The 24,151-nt window shown below is 41.5% G+C and overlaps 1 protein-coding gene across 6 annotated transcripts in view; it reads left to right on the plus strand.

Annotated features, from left to right (window-relative positions):
* The window catches only part of ATP8A2 (ATPase phospholipid transporting 8A2), a 417,881-nt gene that overhangs the window by 60,927 nt on the left and 332,803 nt on the right, over positions 1–24,151 (plus strand). For 4 of the 6 annotated variants that reach the window (XM_020788593.3, XM_072993721.2, XM_072993722.2 and 1 more), the window contains exons 3-7: positions 10,190–10,289; positions 11,911–12,009; positions 16,798–16,843; positions 19,270–19,310; positions 23,265–23,338. In XM_020788593.3, coding sequence (XP_020644252.1) covers positions 10,190–10,289; positions 11,911–12,009; positions 16,798–16,843; positions 19,270–19,310; positions 23,265–23,338 — 360 coding nt within the window. The remainder of the gene's footprint in view (positions 1–10,189; positions 10,290–11,910; positions 12,010–16,797; positions 16,844–19,269; positions 19,311–23,264; positions 23,339–24,151) is intronic. The other 2 variants (XM_078390020.1, XM_078390019.1) reach the window with 1 other exon arrangement.

Genomic DNA, 24,151 nt, shown 5'->3' on the forward strand with positions numbered 1-24,151 from the left:
GGCAAGAATGGGGGGGGGGAGAATATGTGTTGCTAATGAGAGATATCATAGAGGGAAGAAGGCCATAGCTCAGTGGTGGAGCAGATGCTTTGCATGCACATGGTCCCAGGTTCAGTCCCTGGCGTCATGAGTAGGAAGGGATCCTGTCTAAAATATTGGAGAGAAGCTGCTAACAGGGGCTGTCAGTCATAGAAATGCTGTAAGATATTTCAGTTCAACATATTTGCAGCACTTCCGCAGGCTTTCATATTGAGCTTGAAAAGATCTTCAGGAATCATCAGTGGGGTGCAGACAGGACTTATCATTCCTTCATGGACTTAGACTGGATGCCTAAATAGGGCTCTGTTCTTTTGTACGCCTGAAACAGATTCCTGGATCATAACAGTCCAGTCCGGTTTCTATTGCACTGGCTGTCAACCCATGGTTAGCTTAGGTTCAACATGTTATTGTTTCAAAAGAACTAAATAAGCTTTTCTTGACCCTGGTCCCTAAGTATTATTGGACTCCAAGTCCCATCATCCCCAACCAGCATAATCAACTGTCATACGTGATGTGAGATTTAGTTCATCAACATCTGGGGACACAGGGTTACTTAAGTGACCATCCACTCCCATGATAACTTGTTGGAGATCTTTTGTATCCCTCTTATATCAAAATCAAGTTTGGTCAAAATGTAGGAAAGAGCCTTCTCTTTTTAGCAACCAATCTGTGAAACATTTTGACTTGAGAGATCAGTGGGGATCAAGATCTTGCTAGGGTAAACATATCTTTAATTGACCTCAAGTGACATACTGACGATACCATCTAGTCTGCAATAGTGTGTCTTTTTTCATACTCCTTTCATACTATTCTGCTCAGTATTAGAAACGGGGACAAATAAAAAATATGTGATTCATTTTGATCCATTATTCATCAAGGTTAACGGATCAATGAATACGAATATACAAATATTATTTGACAAACCGATGAATCGATCCGTCGATTCATCTGCACTTTAAATGGCTATAACACTGCCACCCGATTACCTAGAGACACCAGATTTTCAGGGAAGCTGCTTTCCTACAACTCCTGAAAGTTTGGTGAACATTGGATCACAGACCCCTGAGTTATATAGTCACAAAGAGGACCCCCAGGACTTAGAGACTCTAGAATCACAACGGAGCTTCCTTTGTCTTTCCTCAACATGCCTGCCAATTTTGGTGAAGATTGGATATTGGACATCTGAGTTATTCACCTGCAAATTGGGTCCCCCCAGGAGAGCTTACCACATGGCACAGAAGTCCATACTGGCCACTGATCAGTTGATCAGAAGCTGATAGGCAGCCACACACATGCCCCTACGAACACAGACAGCCACCGCAAGGTCTTCTGGCCTTGTAGCCATGCATGTAAATAGGGAGACTGGCTGCCCTTTGCAAAGATGTTGGCTGCAGCTTCCCTACCCTAAATGAAGTCACAGCCACCATCTTTGCAAAGGGCAGCCAGTCTCCCTTTTTACACTGTAGCTGCAAAGGCCTGCTGGAGACCTGGCAGCAGCTATTAAGGTAAGGGGGTATTGGTGGGAGTGGGGTGGGGGCTAATGTAGGGAAAGGGAGGGGGTGGGAGTAGGCTGTGGTATTGAGTGGCTGTGTGGGGTGGTGGCTGCCTTGCTGCTGTTTATCAGTACATCAGTGGCTGGTAGGCAGAATGGTGATTTTTTGTTTTGTTTGTTTTTTAATGTGAAGGATAAATAAAAGTGGGTAAATATCATCCCTTCATGGGGGTCTCCGGAACCTACAAATATGGATCAACGAATATTTAACAAATTGGCTAAATTCGTCAGAAAAACCAATCTGTTTTTATTTTAGTCCCCATCTCTACTCAGTATATGTTTCAAGGAATCTCTACTCAGTATGTGTTTCTTGGCAATTTATTTCAGCTGAATACTGGTTTTACACTCACATCCAATTTGGCATTGATGCATAGTGATGTTGTACATCATGCTCTCCTTTTAAATAATGAAAACATGTCCTTGAACATGTATGAACTCTTCATGGAATGAGATCATTCCTCCTTATTTCTACCCCATCCCATCGCAAATAGCACCACTAATTTTGTTGCATTATCTTTAAGTAGGTGGATGAATTTGTAGTTTCACATATGGTGTCTGCAAACTGCAATACATGAAAAATATGACCTTTGAATATCATTATTTAACATGCAGTTTCTTTTATTTATTTGCCTCTTATTAATTAAGCTATCTTCATAATAAATTAAGTCAGCCTAGTTCTCTTGCCAATATAGAATCAGTCTGCTAGAAAGCATCCCATATGGTGCAGTTATACACAGTATATGGATGTGTGTAAACACAGTGATTCTCAGAGTATACATGTAATTCTTCATCCTGACACCTATGGAGGCAATGCCATGCAATGAAGTCTAGTTCACTAAATCATGACAAATGGAGAGGCTCTAGTAAGGAAATGATGAAAGAGTTAATGTAAGGAAAAAGCTGAATATGGAGTTGCAAAAGTAGATGGCGTTTACCGTGATCATGGCTTAAACTGTCAATAACCCCTGTGTCCTCTGGTTCATGAGGGTTGAACCTTGTAAGCCAACTCCTCTGAAGTCCAACAAAGTATTACCAACCCTCATTTTGGATTTTGCTTATGGAGCAGAGCTGTCTTTTTCCATTTTTCTCTTTCCATTGTGTTCACACCACGACTTATGCAATCATAGATTAATTTAGTTTGAAGGGGCCTATAAGGCCATTGAGTCCAACCATCTAGTTTAATGCAGGAATCCAAGTCAAAACAGGAATCCAAGTCAAAGCGGATCTGACAGACGGTTGTCCAATTTTCTCTTGAATGTCTCTAATGTTGGAATGCTCACCACCTCTTGTGGTAATTGGTACCATTTTTGTACTGCTCTAACAGTACAAAACAAGGAATTTTTCCTGATGTGCAGCCTAAATCTGATTTCCTGTAGCTTGAGCCCATTATTAGGTGTCCTGCACTCTGGGGTGATTGATAACTGATCCTGCCCCTCTTCTGGATGACTACCTTTCACTGTTTGAAAAGTCCTGTCATATCTCCTCTCAGTCTTCTTTTCTTAAGGCTAAACATGCCCAGTTCTTTCAGTCTTTGTTTATTGATCATTGCCCTCCTCTGAACTTGTTCCAGTTTTTTGGCATCTTCTTAAATTGTGGTGTCCAGAACTGGACACAGTACTAGATGAGGCATAACCAGGGCTGAATAGAGGGGGACTAGTACTTCACAGTATTTGTCACTTAGAAGAGTCATCTTCTGTTGATAGTGTTACCTAAGGTTGACTCATGTCCTATCACCACACCTGCTTCCTTTATAGGCATAATAGGAATATATCTTTCAACTGTATTTGTGGAAGTGTTATCAAAGCAGGTGTGTAAGCAAGCCAGCATCATATTTCTGTTTGAGTGGGAGTAATTCTCCCAGTGGTTCAAGTGAACTGAAAGCATATACCTAAGCCTAATCCATTTTATATCTGACTTCCATATCACAAAACTATTCTCACCTCAGAACAAGGTTAGAGTTGTAACAGATTGTAGGGAGACTTCCAAGAAAGAATCCATTACTAAGGGGCTACTGTCTCTTTAGCCAAGGTGCTTAAGGCCAAAGCCTCTCCACAATGACTTGAGAGACTCCGGCCCACTAGGCTGATGAGACTGCTACATTTGTCTTGCCCTTTGGAAAATGAGAGCAAATAGATAAGGCATCTTTTCAGCATACTCTCCTAGAGCATCTGAAATAAACTTCCTAGCACAAAAGAACCAAAGTCAGACCAAGATTCCAAGTTTAGCTCCATCCTCCCAATCCAGCTTTTTGGGTTTTTAAAAATATTTATTTAAAGAATATAAAATACATGTACAAAGATAATATAAAACAAACACATAGAAAACGTAATACAGATACTTACAAAAAGTGCCCCCCCTTCACTAGGACCCTTTGAAGACATGCAACAGTTATTTCATTCATGATGCCCCATTTCCCTACCAGAACTGCATGATTTCTTTTGATGGTACATGACCCTTCCCTTTCATTAATCCGTAGTCAATAAAAACTCCCCAAATATCTAAGGATATTTTTGTTTTTAAAACCCTTTAATTTAATATCACAACTTATTTTATCATTCATAACAGCATTCCATATTTCTTTATAGAGCATTGTCCAGCTTTTTGCCACCTGGTTTCCTTTCTAACCTCTTTGACTGCAAATTTCATCATTCCCTGCTAGCCTAACTTTTTGGGAGTTGCAATGACACAAATCTTAAGAGTGATGGGTTGGAGTAATGGAGCCATAGTCAAGAAGATCTGGAGGGCACTTGATTGCATTAGATCAGGGGTCAGGAAACTTTTTTACCTTTTACCCCCCAAAAAATTATATACGCCAACATTACCCCCTTGATTTGAAAGGAAGGAAATAATACATTATTTGAATTCAAAATCTTATTGAATCTATTCAAAATTACTTTGAAAGCTTCAACTTGCTTGAAAACTTCAGGTTTTGGAGAAATGATGTTGCTTCATCTTGGATATGAGAGCATGAATATTGGGGCTCTGCTCATCCTCATTACCCCCAGGATTTTCATTTTTACCCCATTTGGGGTAATTTACCCCTGTTCCCTGACCACTGCATTAGATTGTTCTAATTGCAAACATAACCATGGGCATGATCCAGCCGATGAAGTAAAATTAAGCAGGAAGGAGGCCAGGTGAAATAAGGATGAGAACAAAATGCAACCTGCAATTAAACAGTTAGTTTGCTATCCCTCAGTTAAATACCAGCCCCCAAAGCATTTGCAAAGGCTAAGAACAACTCCAGCACCTGACAGTCAGGGGCACAGAAAGATCGTAAGTACTGATACATGTTAAAACATATAAAAAGCAACAACAAAGAGTTGTGTAGCATTCTAAAATCTAACTAATTATATTGACATAACCTTTCATGGACTTGTGTGCTGATACCAAAAACCTTGGTGTGCTGATACCAAAAACCTTGCTGTGCTGATACAAAAAAGCTAGCCAGTGTCATAGGTTTGTTCTCCATGTAATGGAGATCTCTCCACCCTGAAGAATCTTTTAGAATGAATTTTACAAAACATTACAGTAATTCATATTTTATGGCTAAGGCCGAATCACTTATCTGGTGTTGTATTTATTTTCTGAGTGTTTAAAAATTCCTTTAATGTTTTGGGATATTTTAATAATCATTGTAGACTCTGAAATTGTTTAACTGTAGTTTAGTGTCATTTTATCTTCCTCATTGCTGCTTCTCATTCTTATCTTTCTGCCTCCTCTTTGCCTTTATTGTCTTTGTCTTTATTTTAATCTGATACTCTGGGATAATCTATTGATACCCTCCGACCCCAAGATGATTAAAGTGACATGATTATGGATATTTCTCAGAACATGAAATCATGTTGGTAAACCTAGCCAATGGGGCTGAAAATGAGGGCGAACAGGTTAATTGGAGGTAAAAATAAAAAAGAAGACTGAAAACAGGACATGGACCAGAAGCAAAATTGGAAATGAAAAATGCAGGAAAGAGATTGTAGCAATGTTAATATGCAGCAAATGTTTTGTTCTGTTGACATTTAGCGTGTCTGCACCAGCTATGCCAATCACAAATGGAATATCAATATTAGGAAAAACTGTGATGCAGCCCTTATTCTGATGTTTATTTATTTATTTTATTTTATTGGACTTCTACCCCGCCCATCTCTAGACCACAGGTCTACTCTGGGTGGCATTTATTTATTTATTTATTTATTTATTTATTTATTTATTTATTTATTTATTTATTTATTTATTTATTTATTTATTTATTTGATTTATACCCTGCCCATCTGGCCTATAAGACCACTCTAGCCGGCTTCCAATATAATATAATGCATTACAATTTTAAAAACAGTAAAAAACCAACAAATATATACGATAAATCCAAGATGGCAAAATCTGAATTTAAGATAGCACAGGAGGGAAAGCCTGCCCAAATAGCCAGGTCTTGACTTTTCTTCTGAATACACCCAGAGAGGGAACCAGGCAGATCTCCACGGGCAGGTTGTTCCAGAAGTGAGGGGCCACTGCCGAGAAGACTCAGTTCCTCATGCTTTCCTTCCGGACTTCCCTCGGTGTTAGGCCCCTCAGCCACCCGGGCTGGCTGGAACAAGTGACTCTGGCAGAACTGGGTGGGAGAAGGCACTCTGCCAGATATTAAGGTCCTAAACCATTTAGGGCTTTATATATCATCATTAAGACTTTGAAATTAACACGGAAGCAAATAGGCAGCCAGTGCAAGGCGGCCAGCGTGGGGGAAATATGTTGGTACCTTTTCACTCCTGTAAGAAGTCTGGCTGCCATATTCTGCACGATCTGGAGTTTCTGCGTCAGTCTCAAAGGCAGCCCCACATAGAGTGCATTACAGTAGTCTAATCTTGAGACTACGAGTGCATGGACCAAAGTGGTGAGTGCCCCCACATCAAGATAGGGATGCAGCTGGGCAATCTGCTGAAGATGGAAGTGTGCGGAACGGACCACCGACACCACAAAGGTTTCCATGGTAAGCGCCGTGTCCAGAAGTACACCCAAACTGCGAACCTCACTCTTGGTGGTAAGAGTTACCCACCCCCAAAGAGAGAGAGTTTCCCAAACCACTGATGCCTAGGCCACCCACCCAAAGGACCTCTGCCTTGCCTGGGTTCAGCCTCAGTCCATTCTCCTGCATCCACTGCTGAACGGCTTACAGGCAGCGCTCAAGGGACGAAACTGCATCCACAGTTGTTGGAAAAAAGGAGATCTAGAGCTGAGTATCATTATTTATTTATTTATTTATTTATTTATTTATTTATTTATTTATTTATTTATTTATTTATTTATTTATTTATTTATTTATTTAATATCTAGTCGGTTAAGACCACTCTAGGTGGCTTACAGAAAACATACAGCAATATATATAAAATCAATTCTATATAAAGAAAAAACTTTCAACAAATTAGGACAAAGAGTAGGGAGAGGAGAGGAAGGGGAGATCAGGAATTGATTGAGGGGAAGGCCTGCCGGAACATCAATGTTTTTAGTTGCTTTTTAAAGACACCCAGCGAGGGAGCCGCGCGAATATCAGGAGGTAGATTATTCCAGAGGCGAGGAGCCACCGCGTACTGATGGCATGAAGCCCTACATTCCCTGATGACCCATCCCAGCAGCCTAATATAGATGTTAAACAGCATTGGAGAGATGATCAAGCCCTGCGGAACCCCACAATTGAGGCTCCACGGGGCCGAGAAACTCCAATCTGCACTCTCTGGGGCCGGTTCTCCAAGAAGGAACAGAGCCAGGCAAGAGCCAGGCCACCGATTCCCAACGCAGAGAGCCTCCCCAGGAGAATACCGTGGTTGACGGTATCAAAGGCAGCTGAGATATCAAGGAGGACCAGCAGAGACATTTTGCCCCGGCGGCCTCCCTCAGGAGGTCATTAAACAGGGTGATGACTACCGTTTCCATGCCTTGGCATCGCCTGAAGCCTGACGAATGGATCCAGGGCATAGGTTTCATCCAGAAGAGCCTGCAATTGATCAGCCCCCACCCTCTCAACTACCTTGCTAAGGAAAGAAACATTGACGATGGGCCTATAATTGACAATATCATCCGCCACCAAGCTCGGTTTCTTCCTAATGTGCATCTCCTTGAGAGATGAGAGCCCCATTAATTATTGCTGTAGCCCATTCAGATGTTATAGGCTTGGCTGCTTTGATTAGCCAGGCTGGGCAAGGGAGGAGGTGGTGCCGTGTCAGCGATCAAGCACTCTGTCCACTATGTCTAACATAACTGGCTGAAAGTGGTTAAATCTCATCTGGCAAGACTGAGTGCTGAACGTCTCTGCTCAATCCAATGTTTTCAAATAGGAGGTAAGATCCTGGCGGATGGCCTCCACTTTTGATTTTTAAAAGGCTGCAGATTGGTCAGGTGAGATGCTAGTGGGAGGCCAGTCACTATGACCAACTCCGGATAGATTGCAAACTATACGAAAGAGTTCCACCTGCTGATTGGAAGCTTCGCTTATCGGGGCAATGGACTAAGATCGGCTAGCAGCCTTCACCTTAGATTGGTAAAGGCTAGTTCCGATCCTGACACCTATCTGGCTATTTTCCGCTGGGTTCTGCCTCCATGTGCGCTCTATTCTTCTCCTATTTCGCTTCATTGATCGCAGCTCCTGGTTGAACCAGGGTGAAGGGGGATCTCTGCAGGATGTGTTTTCTTGTTTGTTTTGGTACCAAATTTAAAAAAAAAATACTTTTAGAAAAGTAATAAAAGTTAATTTTCCAGTTATTCTTGAGAAAGAAGAAAGTAAAGCATTGTTGTTGTTTTAAAAATGAAACTATAACATTAATGAATTTGAGTGAAGCTTTGGATCTAAAACTAATTGCTTTTTTAAATGAACTAAGCTCAACATGTAAAATCCTCAAAACTCACAAGCTGATGAGTTGGAAAGAGATGGTAGGAAAGGAGGACTGAAGCATGGCCTGGTGTCCAGACGAATAGCAGAAAGAGAACGTAAATGGGAGGATTTCCCCATTTCCCACTGTGTGTGTTTGGAATGGGAAGCCGCTTAGCCAAGACAGCATGCCTTTGTGAAGATAGGTAGGCAGAGTGTTAATCAGTAAAGGAGCTGTCCAGCCACAATACAGAGTTAGGGGAATGAAGTGCTGAACACTCAGGGAACTGTCCGGGAGTTTTCAGGAGATAAGGACCAAGTTGATAAAACTGTCAAACTTGCAGCTTCCCCTGGGTAGCTCAGATAGTTAGTCTGGGTGAACGATCCTTCTTGCTGGCCTGGATAAACCTTTTAACTGCAAATATTACTTGTCCGAAGTAAAGGTCTGAAATAAGATTTTAAAATTCATCCAATAAAACTCATGTAAAAGGGGAAACGGACTCTCAAGGCTTTGGAAAATGGATTTTATTCACGAGAAGAGCCAATGCATTTTGGCAAATTAATTATTTTATAGCCATCCCCAGGGCAACAAATTAACAGTGCCTACAGAGATCTCTGCTAATCAATTTACAAAGGTCAAGAGATGTCAAGTAGCCACTTAATCACCCAAAATGTGTCAGCTTCTTTCAGCAAATAAAACCCATTTTTCTACATCTTTGTCTTTGCTTTCACACTAGATCTGAAATGAGATGTCTTATATTACAAACCAAATTTGCTTTCATTTTTGAACTAGTTTTAGTTCTGTTCAATTGCTGTTTCACTTCTTAAGGCTTCACTTGGGATTTTTAGGAGGTGGGGGGTTACAGAGTCATGGATACATTCAGCTGGGATACATCAAGCCCCCCTAACTCTTCATGATGTCTCAACAGGTCATCTTCTTATAATTTAACTAACTACATTTCTATGTTGTCAGATAAACAAAGACTTATGAATGCCTTACAAATTAAAGGCTAAACCCATACAAATATTAAGGGCACAAATGATAAACCCTAAAAGGCAATTTGAACAACTGGAGACTACAGCCCCCGGCAGCAAAGAAGAACAGCAATGCATGTTTAAAAAAAAACACCTTTAATTTCAAGATAGTTTTTGAAGTTGATGAGAAAGCCTAGGAGAAATAAGAAAGATTCTCAGTTGGTCAAAAAAAGAGAGTACAGTATGAACTTAGTGGTCTTTGTGATTCTTGTGGGAATCCTTTGCTCCCCTTGGTTCTAAGCCATGAGGGAGCTCATGCTGGTGTCTTCCTCTGATCTCCCATCTGAGTCAAACTTTGGGAGCTGAGAGATCCTGAGAGAACTGTTGGGATAGCTCAGCGGCTTCGGTCTCTGGCTTTGGAATCAGAGGTTAGGAGTTCAGTTCCTTGCTGTGCCTCTTTGACAAGGGCCGGACTCGATGATCCATAGGGTGCCTTCCAGCTCTGCAGTTTTAAGATTATAAACAGCAAAAATTGAGAGAGAGTGAATAGAGAGAGAGAAAGTAGAAAAGGACAGGAATGAAAAAAGGATTCAAATGTGAATTATATTAATTTGAAATAATTATTTGTTTCTTTGGCTGCAGCTCCCTAGCTTAATTTTAATGTTAAAAACACTTGTCCCAATTTCTCCCTACTCATTGTTTTTCTAAACAAATTTTCTTGGTTCTTTTTTTTTTGTTTTTGTTTTTTTGATTCTGAAATCTTATAGCACAGCCAAGTACAGTGTGGTGACATTTCTACCTCGATTCTTGTATGAGCAGATCAGAAAAGCTGCTAATGCTTTCTTTCTCTTCATTGCCTTACTCCAGGTATGTCTGTGTTGATACATTACAATAAATGTGTTTGGTTGCACATACACAGCTCTGTTAAAAATGATGAAAAGTAGATGTTTTGGAAGTGCTCAATACTCTGGAAATAATCCTGTAACTCTGGTGAGCAAAGTGCAGCCCTCTAGATGGTGTTGGACTGCAGCTCCCAGTAGCCCTACATAGCATATCCGGTGGTGAGGAATGCTGGGAATTACGTGCAAAAACATCTGGAGCCTTCACTTTGCCTCACATCTGTCCTATAGTAAAGAAGTTATGGCTAGGTAGACATTGTTATAGCATGGTATACTGAATGTACTATTAATTTTACAAAACTGACCATGTTTCTTTGTTAATCAGTTCACTTGAAAGTTAGTTGAGGTTTCTACAAGTTCTGGATAAACTAGGTTTAATGTATCAAACAGCCTTTCCCAAGCCAGATGTGCTGGACTAAAACATCCATCTTCCAAGTCATCTAGTTGTGACAGTGGATTTAATAGTCCAGATCATCTGAAGGGTATGAGTTTGGGAAATCTTGGTGTAGAATGAGATAGACAGATGATTAATGATATATGTTGTGTCAGAGCTAGAGTAGAACAGTATGAGTTGTATGTCTTGTAATTGCTTCTGGCTTACCAAAACAGAGTTTTCAAGGTATGTGAGACATCCAAGAATTGGTTTACCCTTCCCTGGCCTCATGAGTTTCCATGGCTGAGCAGGGATTTGAACCCAAGTCTCCTTAGTTCTAGTCTAACATTCTACCCAGCACACTACACTGACTTTTGGAGATGGAAATACAGATGTCCTTATCTGTAGAGGGTGTGTTTTCTAGCTCATGGCTCAACCAAGGTCAGTGGCGTTAAGATAGAGAGAATGTAACTTAATTCTTACCAGCCAGAGGGATCAAAGTTTCACACTCTTGTCCCTTCCAGTGCCTAAAGCAGTGTCTTCCAGCTTTAGGTCCCCAACTTCCCCAACCCCAGGTAGTGTGGGTGTGCTTGTGGAAGTTGTAGTTTGTCATCATGTGAAGTTCCAGTGCCAGGAAAGGTTGGAGTAAAGAGAACTTGGGTCCTGAGCACACCTAGCCCTGTGGAGCTTGCCAGGTTAGTCTCACGGGTGAATGACACCTATGAAATGTCAACCTGCCACGGAGGGAGGGAGGGAGGGAGGGAGGGAGGGAGGGAGGGAGGAAGGAAGGAAGGAAGGAAGGAAGGAAGGAAGGAAGGAAGGAAGGAAGGAAGGAAGGAAGGAAGGAAGGAAGGACAGCTTCAGAAGAAAATAGAATAGGGGATTTGGAATGGTCAAATTTAGAATGGAAAAGTGGCATCAGCGGTGCTTAACCTGTGCCTCATCCCATAGTTTCCTGCTCTGTTTCATCTCCTATGTTGTATTTCTTGTGTGATTGGAACCCCCTTGAGGAAAAAGCAGCAGGAGGGGGTATGATCTAGAAAGAAGAAACAGCATGCAGGAAATATTTAAACATGTGTTCCCTGTCACCTTTCTACTGTACTCTTTTTCCATCGTGCTTTTATTTTAACTGTGTTGAGATTCTTGAGTATTTATTTGTAATTGCATAATCTTTTGCCCTGTTTTTTTTAAACATCTCTTTATTCTTCCAATACAGCAAATTCCAGATGTCTCTCCGACTGGAAGATATACCACCTTGGTGCCATTGATATTTATTCTAACAGTTGCTGGCATCAAAGAAATTATAGAAGACTATGTGAGTATATTTTAGGTGTTTGGAGGAAATGCAATCTGCAACTTGGCTAGGGATGATCAAGTTACATAAAACATGTTGTTTTAGTTGTTACGTCGTGTCCGATTCTTCATGACCCCATGGACCAGAGCACACCAGACCCTCTTGTCTTCCACTGCCTCCTATAGTTTGGTCAAATTCATGTTGGTTGCTTCGCAGACACTGTCCAACCATCTCGTCCTCTGTTGTCCCCGTCTCCTCTTGCCGTCACACTTTCCCAACATCAAGGTTTTTTCCAGGGAGTTTTCTCTTCTCATGAGATGGCCAAAGTATTGGAGCCTCAGCTTCAGGATCTGTCGTTCCAGGGAGCACTTAGGGTTGATTTCCTTTAGAATGGATAGGTTTGATCTCGATGCAGTCCAGGGAACTCTCAAGAGTCTCCGCTAGCACCACAATTCAAAAGCATCAATTCTTTGGCAGTCAGCCTTCTTTATGGTCCAACTCTCACTTCTGCACATCACTACTGGAAAAACCATAACTTTGACTATGCAGACTTTTGTTGGCAAGGTGATGACTCTGCTTTTAAGATGCTGTCAAGGTTTGTCATCTCTTACCTCCCAAGAGGCAGGTGTCTTTAATTTTGTGGCTGCTGTCACCATCTGCAGTGATCATGGAGCCCAAGAAAGTAAAATCTATCACCGCCTCCATATCTTCCCTTTCTATTTGCCAGGAGATGATGGGACCAGTGGCCATGATCTTGGTTTTTTTTGATGTTGAGCTTCAGACCATTTTTGCACTCTCCTCTTTCACCCTCATTAAGAGGTTCTTTAATTCCTCCTCACTTTCTGCCCTCAGAGTGGTATCATCTGCATATCTGAGACTGTTGGTATTTATTCCGGCAATCTTAATTCCGGTTTAGGATTCCTCCAGTCCTGCCTTTCGCATGATGTATTCTGCATAGAAGTTAAATAAGGAGGGAGACAAAACACAGCTTGTCATCCTCCTTTCCCAATTTCGAACCAATCAGTTGTTTTATATCCAATTCTAACTGTTGCTTCCTGTCCCACATATAGATTTCTCAAGGGATAGATAAGGTGATCAGGCACTCCCATTTCTTTAAGAACTTGCCATAGTTTGCTGTGGTCCACACAGTCAAAGGCTTTTGCGTACTCAATGAAGCAGAAGTAGATGTTTTTCTGGAACTCTCTGGCCTTCTCCATAATGCAGCGTATGTTAACAATTTGGTCTCTAGTTCCTCTGCCCCTTCGAAATCCAGCTTGTACTTCTGGGAGTTCTCAGTCCACATACTGCTGAAGCCTACCTTGTGGAATTTTGAGCATAACCTTGCTAGTGTGTGAAATGAGTGCATACCACATAGCCTCCAATAAAAGATTACTTTTTATACTCACAATAAGTATGTGTGGCTCCATTCACAAAAGAGGCTGAAATCTCCCTCATCTAGTTTTTCTCTTCTTTCCATGTGTAAAAAAAGAAAGAAAGAAAGAAAGAAAAAACGGCTCAAGAGTTCTCTGTTTTTGGAGGATAAATTGGGAGTACCAATTTTTCATTTTAAAAAATGAAAATTAAGGGTTTTAAAAAGGATTTTTAAAGGAAACATGTGAGAGGTTGGTTTTTTTAAAAAATTAAAATACTTGTGGTAGGAAAAAAAACCTATTCCTACCCTTGTACACTCTTCCCCCATTTTAAATTGGGACAACATACTCTTATTTAGGGCAAAAGGTGCATACTGCATGTTTGACACAACATGCGTTTTAGGTGAAAGTGATCCTCGATCGGATCAGTTGGACAGTGTCATCGAAGCTACCAACACGAATTTGACCAAACTCCGGGAGGCAGTGGAAGATAGGAGGGCCTGGCGTGCTCTGGTCCATGGGGTCACGAAGAGTCAGACACGACTGAACGACTAAACGACGACGATCCTCGATTGATGGACAGTGGTGTTTCACCAGTGCTTCCTTGCATTTTTCCTTCCTGTGTGTGAAGAAAAGGGAGATAGCCAAAGCTGATTTCCCAAGCAAAGCAGCAGGGGAGGATGCGCTTAAAACTCCTTTTGGAAACCGATTGTCTTAAGGGATGATCAATATGTTAGATGAAGTCATCACTCTAGTGGAGATATAGGGAAGCATATTCCCCCTCCAATATAATTCCTTATTCCTTACTGTATATATAGCACAGAACTGTGAGAGCTGCATCTCGCAGTATTACTTTGTAAAGACATTTGTGGATTTCATATCTCTGGAGTGAATGTCAAAATCTTTTCTTACTGTGAAATGGAGGTTCCCAACCTTGGGTCCTCAGATTTCTTGGACTAAACCTCCCAGAAGCCTTCACCACTAGCTCTGCTGGCCAGGATTTTGGGGAGTTGCAGTCCAGGAACATCTGGGCGCCCAAGGTTGGGAACCACTGCTTTAAAACAATGGTACTCTAACTGGGGTCCCTGGATGTTCTTGGACTGCATCTCCCTGGCCAGCACAGCAAGTGGTGAAGGCTTCTGGGAACTGCAGTCCAAGAACATCTGGGGACCCAGTTTGAGAAACACTGCTCTAAAAATGTAAGTAAAGAACAGAAACATCTCCAGATGCCGCTACAAATCCTCTATGTAGATAATTTTTGGATACACTCCAATTTTTGTATGTATTGAAAGGTATTGTTCAAAATCCAAATTCCTCATTGGATGTATTTCCATGTACGGCTTGTAAAAGTTCCTTTTTAAAAGAACAACACAGCTTCCAGAATTTCCCACCCAAAAGTTCTGGAAGTTGTTTGGAAAAAAGAAAGAAAGAAATTTTGCAAGCTCTCCTTATATGCAATGAATAATGTTTTCCTATTTGACCCCCCCCAACACACTACTTGACCTCAATCTAGTATATCAGAAATGTACTGTATCTTGAAAGTTCCCAGAGTTTTGACTATAGATTCTTGGTTGACACGGGGGTGAGAGTGGTTTCTCTTTGAGGAAAAAAAGGAGCCTCAGAAGAGCTGCTAAGCAAGCAGGTACTGCCCTCCTGCCTAATTCACATGTCATTTCTCGGCAGACAGAACATTTTCTTCTTTATTTTAAAGACAGAACCCACAGCTCTTACCTTTACTGGATGCTAATGAATTTATGCCACTGAAATAACATGACCTTTTGGCAATGTCCATCAAGGGCTCCACTGTGTCTGCCCAGTTTTGAAATTACTGGCAGGATATTGTATTCTTTGTTGCTGTTTTTATCAGAAATGCATAGTTGAAACTACACACATAACATTTGATGTCCTTCAGTGCCACTCCTATAATTAAAGCTTTTATCAATCGAAGAGTTAAATGGGAAATGCTTATATGCTGGAGATAGGCTAGGAACGTTCCATAATGTTCCATTAGATAGGGGGTGGGCAAAGGGCAGCCCTTTATGTGTTGCTAGACTGCAACTTCCAGCAACTTTAGTGTAGCCAATAATGAAGAATGCTGGGAGGTGCAATCCAACAACATTAGGTAACTTTGTACACCTTTGCAATAGCTATTCAAGCTTGGGAAGTTGGACACTGGATTCATATGACTGCTTACTGCAGATATTTGATAATTCTAGGCATCTCTTACCCTCATTTGCCATCTATAGAACAGAAACTAGCTCATAGGGTTGTGGTGCAGATAAATAAAGTGAAGATTGGAAAGCACTGTGCACCCTGAGAGAGATGCTTAAAATGCTTTAACATTCTTATAATTTATTTGTTTTATCTAGTGTGATATAGTTCTTATTTCTTTCACCCACCAACATGTGTCAGATGTTTAAACGTTAAGGTTGTTGAAAGCAGAGAACTTTTCTAGTTGCCCATTCGTCTTCCTAAATATTTCCTCCCTGGTCCTCCTCTTGTAAGGTAGGTCAGTTGTCAGGGACTGATTAGAGTCACCCAGTGAGTTTCAAGGTTCTGTGGAGGCTTGAACTTAAATCATTGTGCTGAATATGGATATTCCAAGTCCCAGTCCAACATTCTAACCATCTATAACACACATGTAATAATACAGACTTACCCAGAGCTTGGATGAATTATTTGTTGGCAGTGGCAGTGTTGCCTTATGAATTCTGGGAACTGTAGTCCAAAAGATTAAGTTTTCCAAACTCTAAACTCAATTTGAATGGCAAGATTTATTAGGATAATATGGAACAGTTTGAGCTGTTACAAAACACAAATTGTCCTGCTCATGTACTGCCCTATATCTCTTAAAGCGCTATCTGGGCGGTTTACAGTTCAATTCCGCAGGCTACACATTGCCCTTCAGCAAACTGGGTAATCAGTTACCCAGACCTCAGAAGGATGGAAGATTGATTCACCCTCAATCCTTGAACTTGGGATTGAACTCAGGTTGTGAGCAGAGTCTTCACTGCAGTATTGCAGTATTTAACCACTGCACCGCAAGAAAAAGCAAATTAATTTTAAAAATCCATTGACTGAAATCCTGTTGCTTAGCATAGTCAGTTATAACTAGAATAGGAGTTGACTTACTAAATCACCAATGATTCAGTGGGCTTTTCTATTTGTGACTTACTAAACTAAGCGACAGGATTTTGGCCATGGTGTATATATTTGCTGTTCATAATGTGAAAGGTAAAAGATTGCTTCACTTGGAACTTTTTGCAAATTATCAGTTTCAGTGTATTGTGCACAATAGAAAAATATCGCACCTTTAAAACCTAGTAAAATGATATTTCAGTCATACTGATTACTTTAGCCCTTTGGCATATAGGTAGCTTTTTGCAATCCTTTTCCTGTTTGAGTATGACTAGATATTTATGCTTCGCTTTCTCTATAGAAAAGACATAAGGCTGACAGCACAGTCAACAAAAAGAAAACAGTGGGTAAGTGTTTAGTTTTTTATGTTACATTGGAAAAGTCTTGATCTGCCTAAGAAATAATTGGTTTTGGGTTCAGTAACTTGTAATTTATGAGTAAATTCTGCTAATGTGAGCTACATGATAAAACATTAGAAGAAAGGATATGGTTTTTTTAGATGTCACCTGATGGTAATTAGCCATTATCTCTTCCCTAATTATTATAAATGGTGCTTGATTTACGGCAATTAAGCTGTGTTAAGAGGGTCATATGTTACATGTTCTTGAATATAATTTCTGTGAATAATTGTTGTATCCCATTTTACTCTATTGCATTAATTTTTTACATTAGCTTTTGTATTATTGATACATTTTTCTTTTATATTATTTGCTGTATTGTCATGGGCCATGGCTGATTCAGCTCTAAACAAATAAAAATGGGGAACAGGAACTGAGTGATTTATACCACTGTCTGGACAGTCTTGACATAATGTTATTGCCTCTAATTCACACAGTATAAGCAGGCAATTAGATGGATTGGTGTGATGAAAGGCAATGGGGTTGCATTGCTAGTGTAGAATAGAATGATAGCATTTAATTGCATAAAAGTGTGTGGGGTGGGGTGGGATTGAGGAGTTTATTTATATCAGTTCCCTAAACTAGGTTTTATTTTGCTTGGTAATCCATATCTGTGTTAGTACTAGAATACCGTATTTGCCAGCGTACAAGACGACTGGGCGTATAAGACAACCCCCCAACATTTCCACTCAAAATATAGAGTGGACGGCTCTGCTGCGGCGCCAGCGGCAGCTGCCCAGGGCTCTGCCCGGGCCCACCCTGGAAGTTCATGGCCGGTGATGAGGAGGGCAAGGAGGAGGGGAAGCGGCTGGGTGGGTGGTGGCAGCGGAGGAGGAGGTGGGGAAGCGGCTCTCCGGTGGTGGGTGGGCGAGCGGACAGCTGGCTCAGCAGCGAGGAGGGCGAGGAGGAAGGGAAGCAGTCAGGCGGGCCCGAGGAGGGTGAGGAGGAGGGGAAGCGGCCAGGCAGGTGGCAGCTGCAGAGGAGGAGGAGGAAGAGGAGGGGAAGTGGCTCTCCGTTGGCAGGCGAGCGAGCAGGCAGCTGGCTCAGCGGCGCGGGGTGGTGGGCAGTCTGGCGCCGGGCTCTGGCCACTCAGGCATAGCTAGCTCTGCTTCCCTTCCTCCGTCCGGACCGACTGCCTGCCTGCCCACCTGCCTTCCTCCCCGGCCACCTCGGCCCCACGTCACTCACTCAATGGTCGTGGCAGCAGCGGCAGCTCCTTCCTGGTCCAATTGAAGTGCACCCAGCGTATAAGATGACCCCCCCCACACTTGGAGGCATGTTTTTGGGCCAAAAAAGTCATCTTATATGCCGGCAAATACAGTAAGAAACCCCACAATCCACGGAAGCTCATGAGAAGTAAAACTTGTTAATACACTTTGTTTACTGGTTAATTTAATAATGTGTCTATATTGTGCAGTAGCAAAAGCCCTCTAGGTTCTGTGACCTTGGGGTTATTTGCAGACGTGAGGCTTCCAGCTCTACCAGCCAAAAGACCCTGTGAAGCTTTTCAGTCTTTTCTCCTTCATTTATTTTATATAGTAAGAAAAAGAAATGCTGGAAGAACTGATAGTGAGACATGCATGGATAGTAAAACAGAAGAGGACATTGTCTATACTCTCCATCGAATTATGTGAATGAGGCTAGGCAATCATACAGTAAAAGATTTCAGAACAATTACTGTTTTGGATAAACATCCTAGAGTTCTCCAGATAGCATGTCATACAAAAACATAACTTTTCCAAAATCTCATCTGGAAGCATCCTAATAGCTGCCAGGAGAAATCTGCCCCCTTAAAGAGTGGTTCGTGGCTCTTAGTTGTCAATCCAATGAAAGTGGAAAACCAGAGCAGAAGGGCCTGCTGATAGAAGGAAGAGCCATGTTTTACATAAAGAGGTTTCCAGGTTTAATACCTGAGATCATCAGACAGGATGGAGAAAGCCCTCACCTGTAGAACGTGTGTCTGTCAGTGTGGTAAGAATCGATCTAGACAAACCAGTGATCTTACTAGATGGAAGGCAACTTCATGTCTTCCTTAAGTCACTTAGAAAAAGTAGCAATTAGGGTGTTAGATTACCATCCCCTAAAGTGCCTTTTTCTTAGATGGACTATCAGGTAGAATCACCTAAGAACAATGGACATGCTACCCTGTGATTCTGTGGAAGAAGGAAAAACTAAGACAACAGAAAATGGAGAAGAATAAATATGAGACTAACTGGTTCAATAAACAAAGTCCTGGCTGTGAGTTTGGAAGGTCTGAGAGGGGCTGCTAACAGTTGGACGTTTTGGAGGTCACGTGATTTGATAGTACAGTACATAACAACACTACAATCTGTGATTATCCTTTTTTGAAGAAATTTTCTTTTTTCCCTTCCTAGTTTTAAGAAATGGAATGTGGCAGAACATTATGTGGAAAGAGGTAAGACATTATGTTGTTTTGGGAATTATATACTATTTAATGCAGTATTTAGTGGTGTTCGTCTTCTTTTGGTCTCTAGTGAAGAGTGCTGAATATTTGTAATTTGTATTTTTTTTAAAAAATCTGAACAGTATAAATATTTCTCAGATCCTTATGTGTTTCTCACTTTCTATCATCAGTCCCAGGCAAGGGATATTCATGAATATAAATCTGGTACTTCTTGTGTTACGTAGTCCTTGTCTACAGATATGGAGAGAAAGTGGACCACATAAATAAAGAAGCTCTGCTATTGGCTGAAATCCTGCTGCTTAGGGTAGCAAATCACAGCTACAGTTGGCCCATTTGAATTAAATGGAATGACTCATCAAATGCCCACTGAATACTCTAGTGTGACTTACTACACTGAGCAACAGAATTTCAGTCATTGTTAGTCGAGTTCAGGACTAAATCCAATGCTAGTCCCAGTTAGAGTAGATTTATTAAAAAGGGAACTGATAACATAAATTCCATGTGTTTCAAGAGGTTTATTCTGGTTGGGCCTAATGTTGCATTTAGCCCTCAGAAGCTTAACAACAGGGGTAGAAGCTAGAGATGGGCACTTCATATTTTTTCCCCCAATCTCACCCAATCCTACCCCCAAAACTGGCCAGACCACTTACCGGGCTAAGTGTGCTGCTCAGCTTCAGTGTTGTTGTTCTCATGCTAGTCACAGAAGCAGTCCAGCTGGTCCTTTCCTGCCTCCTTGCTGAGCTGACCACTGCGGCATGGAGGTGGGATGGGGAGTCTCCCTGCTCAGCTGGTGTATGGTCAGCTGCATGGGGAGGTGGGGAAGAGCCAGCTGGGGTGTTTCCATGATTGGCATTACAACAATGACACTGGAGCCGAGTGCCACATGGAGTCTGGTAAGTGGCCCGGCTGGTTCTGAGGGGCAGGATTGGACCACCCAGCACTGTTCATATTTGTTTCCCTAGAGAAATGAAAAAGAAGTGCCCATCTCTAGTAGAAACATATTAACTTCCAGATATTGTTGGACTAAGACTCCCATCAGCTCTAGCCAGTGAAGGATGCTGAGAATTGTAGTCAAACAAGACAAGATGTTCACCTCTGCTATATACTGTGAGCTGTTTCTTGTATACTCAAAATGATACTATCAGTGCTCAGGAAGGAGATCATTATCAGTCTTGGGGAAATAATAATGTTTGCAGAAATGAAAAAAGGGGAGCAGAATGTAAACTGGGGAGGAAGAATGGAATGGATAAGGCTGGCTGACTGACACCCTGAACTGGGGTGCTTCTGACTGCACCTTTTTGATACAGAACAGAGTTACAGCCTTTTAATGTCCGAATATTGGCAAATTTGGATAGGACTGGCAAATCTGGCTTCCTGGATCTACCTTATAGTTCCACCAGAGCTTAAAATTGAGTTTTAATTCCAGAACTCAATGAACTCCTTCATGTTTCTTAATAAAAATCCATTCCTGGTCATTCTCCATCCTGCTCCCACACTCCACCCAGCAGTTTTCTCTGTTTTAGCTGTATAATTAGGAGCATAAGGTGATTTTATTTTTTACTACAGTTAAAACAATTTGAAGAAATCTTTTCTGCTTTCTTGAAATCATCCAGATATCTACCAGTTGACCCAAGTCTACCTTCTACTTTTCCTTGTTGCAAATAGTTAGTATTACATGTCTTCTGAAGAAAGTAGCCAGGACACCAAGTCATGAAATTAATATGTAAGATGGCATTTAAGCAGCATGTGCTGTACAAATAATACTGAAATAGCACAAATCCTGAAAGCTAAAAAGGATGGCATGATGCAGCATTGCCATTCATTGTTTGGCCTTGTCTAGTGCACTGTGTTTTGTTCTGCAGCAGAAACTGTTTAAAGTGGGCAGATCAGAAAGAGCATCCTTCATTTCACTTTTAAAAGTCACAGCTGGTATAATGTGGCTACTACTGTAATGTTATGCAAACAAATTAGAAGGAGCTTTGCAAGTGCAATTCTAAAAGACGGTGACCAAGAACCCAACATGCCTGAGAGAGCTAGGGGGGAAAAAGATTTTGCCTTCCTGGGAAAAGAATATTCTTCAAAATTTGGAAGGTTACAGAATCTGAGAGCGTAAAGGGCGTCTGCTGTACTTTTGTCAGATAAAGGTAGGATGTAATGAGACGACACACATCCAATTGCTTCAGAAAGGTTCACTTTGCAGGGAACAGTCTCTCTCCAACCTGTCCCCTCAAAGTAGTAGTCCTACAGCTGGACCAAAAAGGTCCAGCTTGGGCACGGATTGGAGTCGAGCTGGAGTGCAGTCTCCTGCATGTCATGTGATCATGCTGGGAAATAGAATATCACTAGATGACCCCGTAAGTGGTCCAAAATGCTGTCTATTTCACTGTGTGACCTTCCATTGATAATCAAGCATAAAGATTTCTGATTAAACTACTGTGAGGGAGATCTTTCATTTGGAGTGCAGCTGGGCTGCTTAAAATGCCCTGGAGGAAAACCTGGGCATTCTCTGTCTGTTATATGGAGTAGATTTGCACAATGTCACGGTTTTGTTTGCAACAGTTGATTCTGAAATGTAGGAAGCAGAATAAACACCCGTAAACATGTAGGGACACATGGTGGATATTCTGAGCTGTTCCAATAGTCTGGATTGCCTCTAGTGTGTACCTGTTGGCCTTCTCAGCCACACTAGATGCTGTTCCAAATCCTCCATGCAGAGCATGATACCATAGTCTCTCGAGACTGAAGGACGCCTAACCATACCTGTTGGGAAGAGGGGGCTACAACTGTCATATTCATTCACCCAGCAGGGTTGCTGGGAGTTGTACTTTCCTTGGCTTTGATCTGATTGTTTGATACAATCGTTTGCTGTTCTTTCAGGGAGGTGCTGTTTTATATTATAAGTACATCGTTTCTTTTGTTCTTGTGTTTGTTTTAAATGGTAATATATTTTGCATATTTGTATTCATGGTGAGAAACCACAATTTGTTTTGTTTTTTAACAAGTCCCAGAATCTCATAGAACGAAACTGCTTGCACTATAGAGATAGTACAAGGGGGTTGACTTTTATGGTGTTTGTGCAAAGAATAATATATGTTTCCCCATTCACAAGCCAGTTATTACAACAGGGATCTGTGCTTGAATATCAGACAAGGAGTCTAACAAATGTAAACAACAAAGCAAAAGCGAATTGTGCTACTTATATTCCACTCCATAGCTCTTAAAGCACTCTTTGGATGGTTTACAATTTAATTATGTAGGTTACACGTTGTGCCCCCAGTAAGCTGGGTACTCAATTTACTGATGTTGGAAGGATGGAAAGCTTGAGGCAGCCTGCAGGGTTGCTACCTGGGCCCATCAGGATTGAACTCATATTGTGAGCAAAGTCTTGATTGCAGTACTACAGATTAACCACTGCACCACTAGCCTTCTGCTTTCCATTTTTCAAATGTCAGATTATACTTATTATGTAAAGCATGAATGTTCTCTCAAGCTGTTGGCAGCTCCGCAGCAACATATCAATCAGAGAACTTGTCTTTGGTATGGTGGTGGTAGTGAGAGAAAATGGGAAGTTCCTGCCCCCTCCCTTTTTCTCCCTCTCCCCCAAACTCTTTTCATCTTTCTCTTTGAGTCCCTCAATGTCGCTCTTCCTTTTTTTTTGGATGGTGCAGCCCTTCGTCCCTTTCTTTTTTACGATCTATGCCGGGATGCCGTTGTATTTGTGTTCACTTTAGTGCTTCTAATCCTAAACCCTGACTAGGTGGCAAGGAGGAAAGCTCTGATCCTTGTACCACTACACCAAAAAGCTCATCAGTCACGCTCATGATAAGACCCAGTCGTTTCCCTTTCTCTCGGTAATGCTTAACAATGCGGATGGGCTCTCTCTTTCTCTGTGTTCATTTTCTCTTTTTCCATACTTCTGCTGCACTCCTGCCCCTGACTCATAAGGTGGCAGTGGGAGACATTGTGAAGGTCACCAATGGGCAGCACCTACCAGCAGACATGATCATTTTATCTACCAGGTCAGGTACACTGAATGGGTGTGAAGTGATGCTTCTGCTAAACTGAGGCTTAAAAGCACTGCTTTCTGAACTGGGGCAAAAATCATAGAATTGTACAATTGGAAGGTACCCCAGGGGTCATCTGGTAACCACTCTCACCAGTGCAGGAAATCCATGAAAACATTTAGCCACCAACTCTTTTTTAAAACGCTAATCTCTCTTGTTGTTTTAAAAATCCTAACTGTACAGGATAACATACTCTTCTTCTCTTTTTCCATGTATAGATCACACATGTCAGTTTGAAAAAGTTGCTTTTTCCTTGTACTAACACTCATAGAGCCCCCAGGCCAACATAGGTATTTGAGTTAATGTCACCTGAAAAAAGCAATTTTTTTCAAGTCCTGGCTCTCGTATAGCTTTTAAACGTTCAGTGGGCAAACAAATATGCACAAAAGTAGTGCTGTGCTCTCATCTGTTCCTCAGCAATTAAACCAAAAGAAAAACCACACATAAGAAATGGGACCGCCTTTCTGCAGTGTGATAGTTATGAGAGTGGTGCACTATCTCACACTGTAGGCTCAATTTCTGGCAAGGGTAGGGAAATAGGTCTCCTCCAGTTTTAAACTGTAGCTTCCCTAATTCCCAACCACAGACTGTACTGGCTGAGGCTTGTGGGAACAGTCGTTCAAAAGGTCTTGAGACCAACAGATTCTATAGTCTTGTCTTAACTGCATGTTGTCAAAATGGATGACAGCCCTTCATCTCTGTCAACGATTAGAACCAAATGACAACATGCCAGTTGCATTGAAGAATTAATGTTTGTTTATTTGGTTA

The sequence above is a fragment of the Pogona vitticeps genome, chromosome 3 (genome assembly GCF_051106095.1).
Source record: "Pogona vitticeps strain Pit_001003342236 chromosome 3, PviZW2.1, whole genome shotgun sequence".
In the NCBI taxonomy this organism is placed as follows: domain Eukaryota; kingdom Metazoa; phylum Chordata; class Lepidosauria; order Squamata; family Agamidae; genus Pogona; species Pogona vitticeps.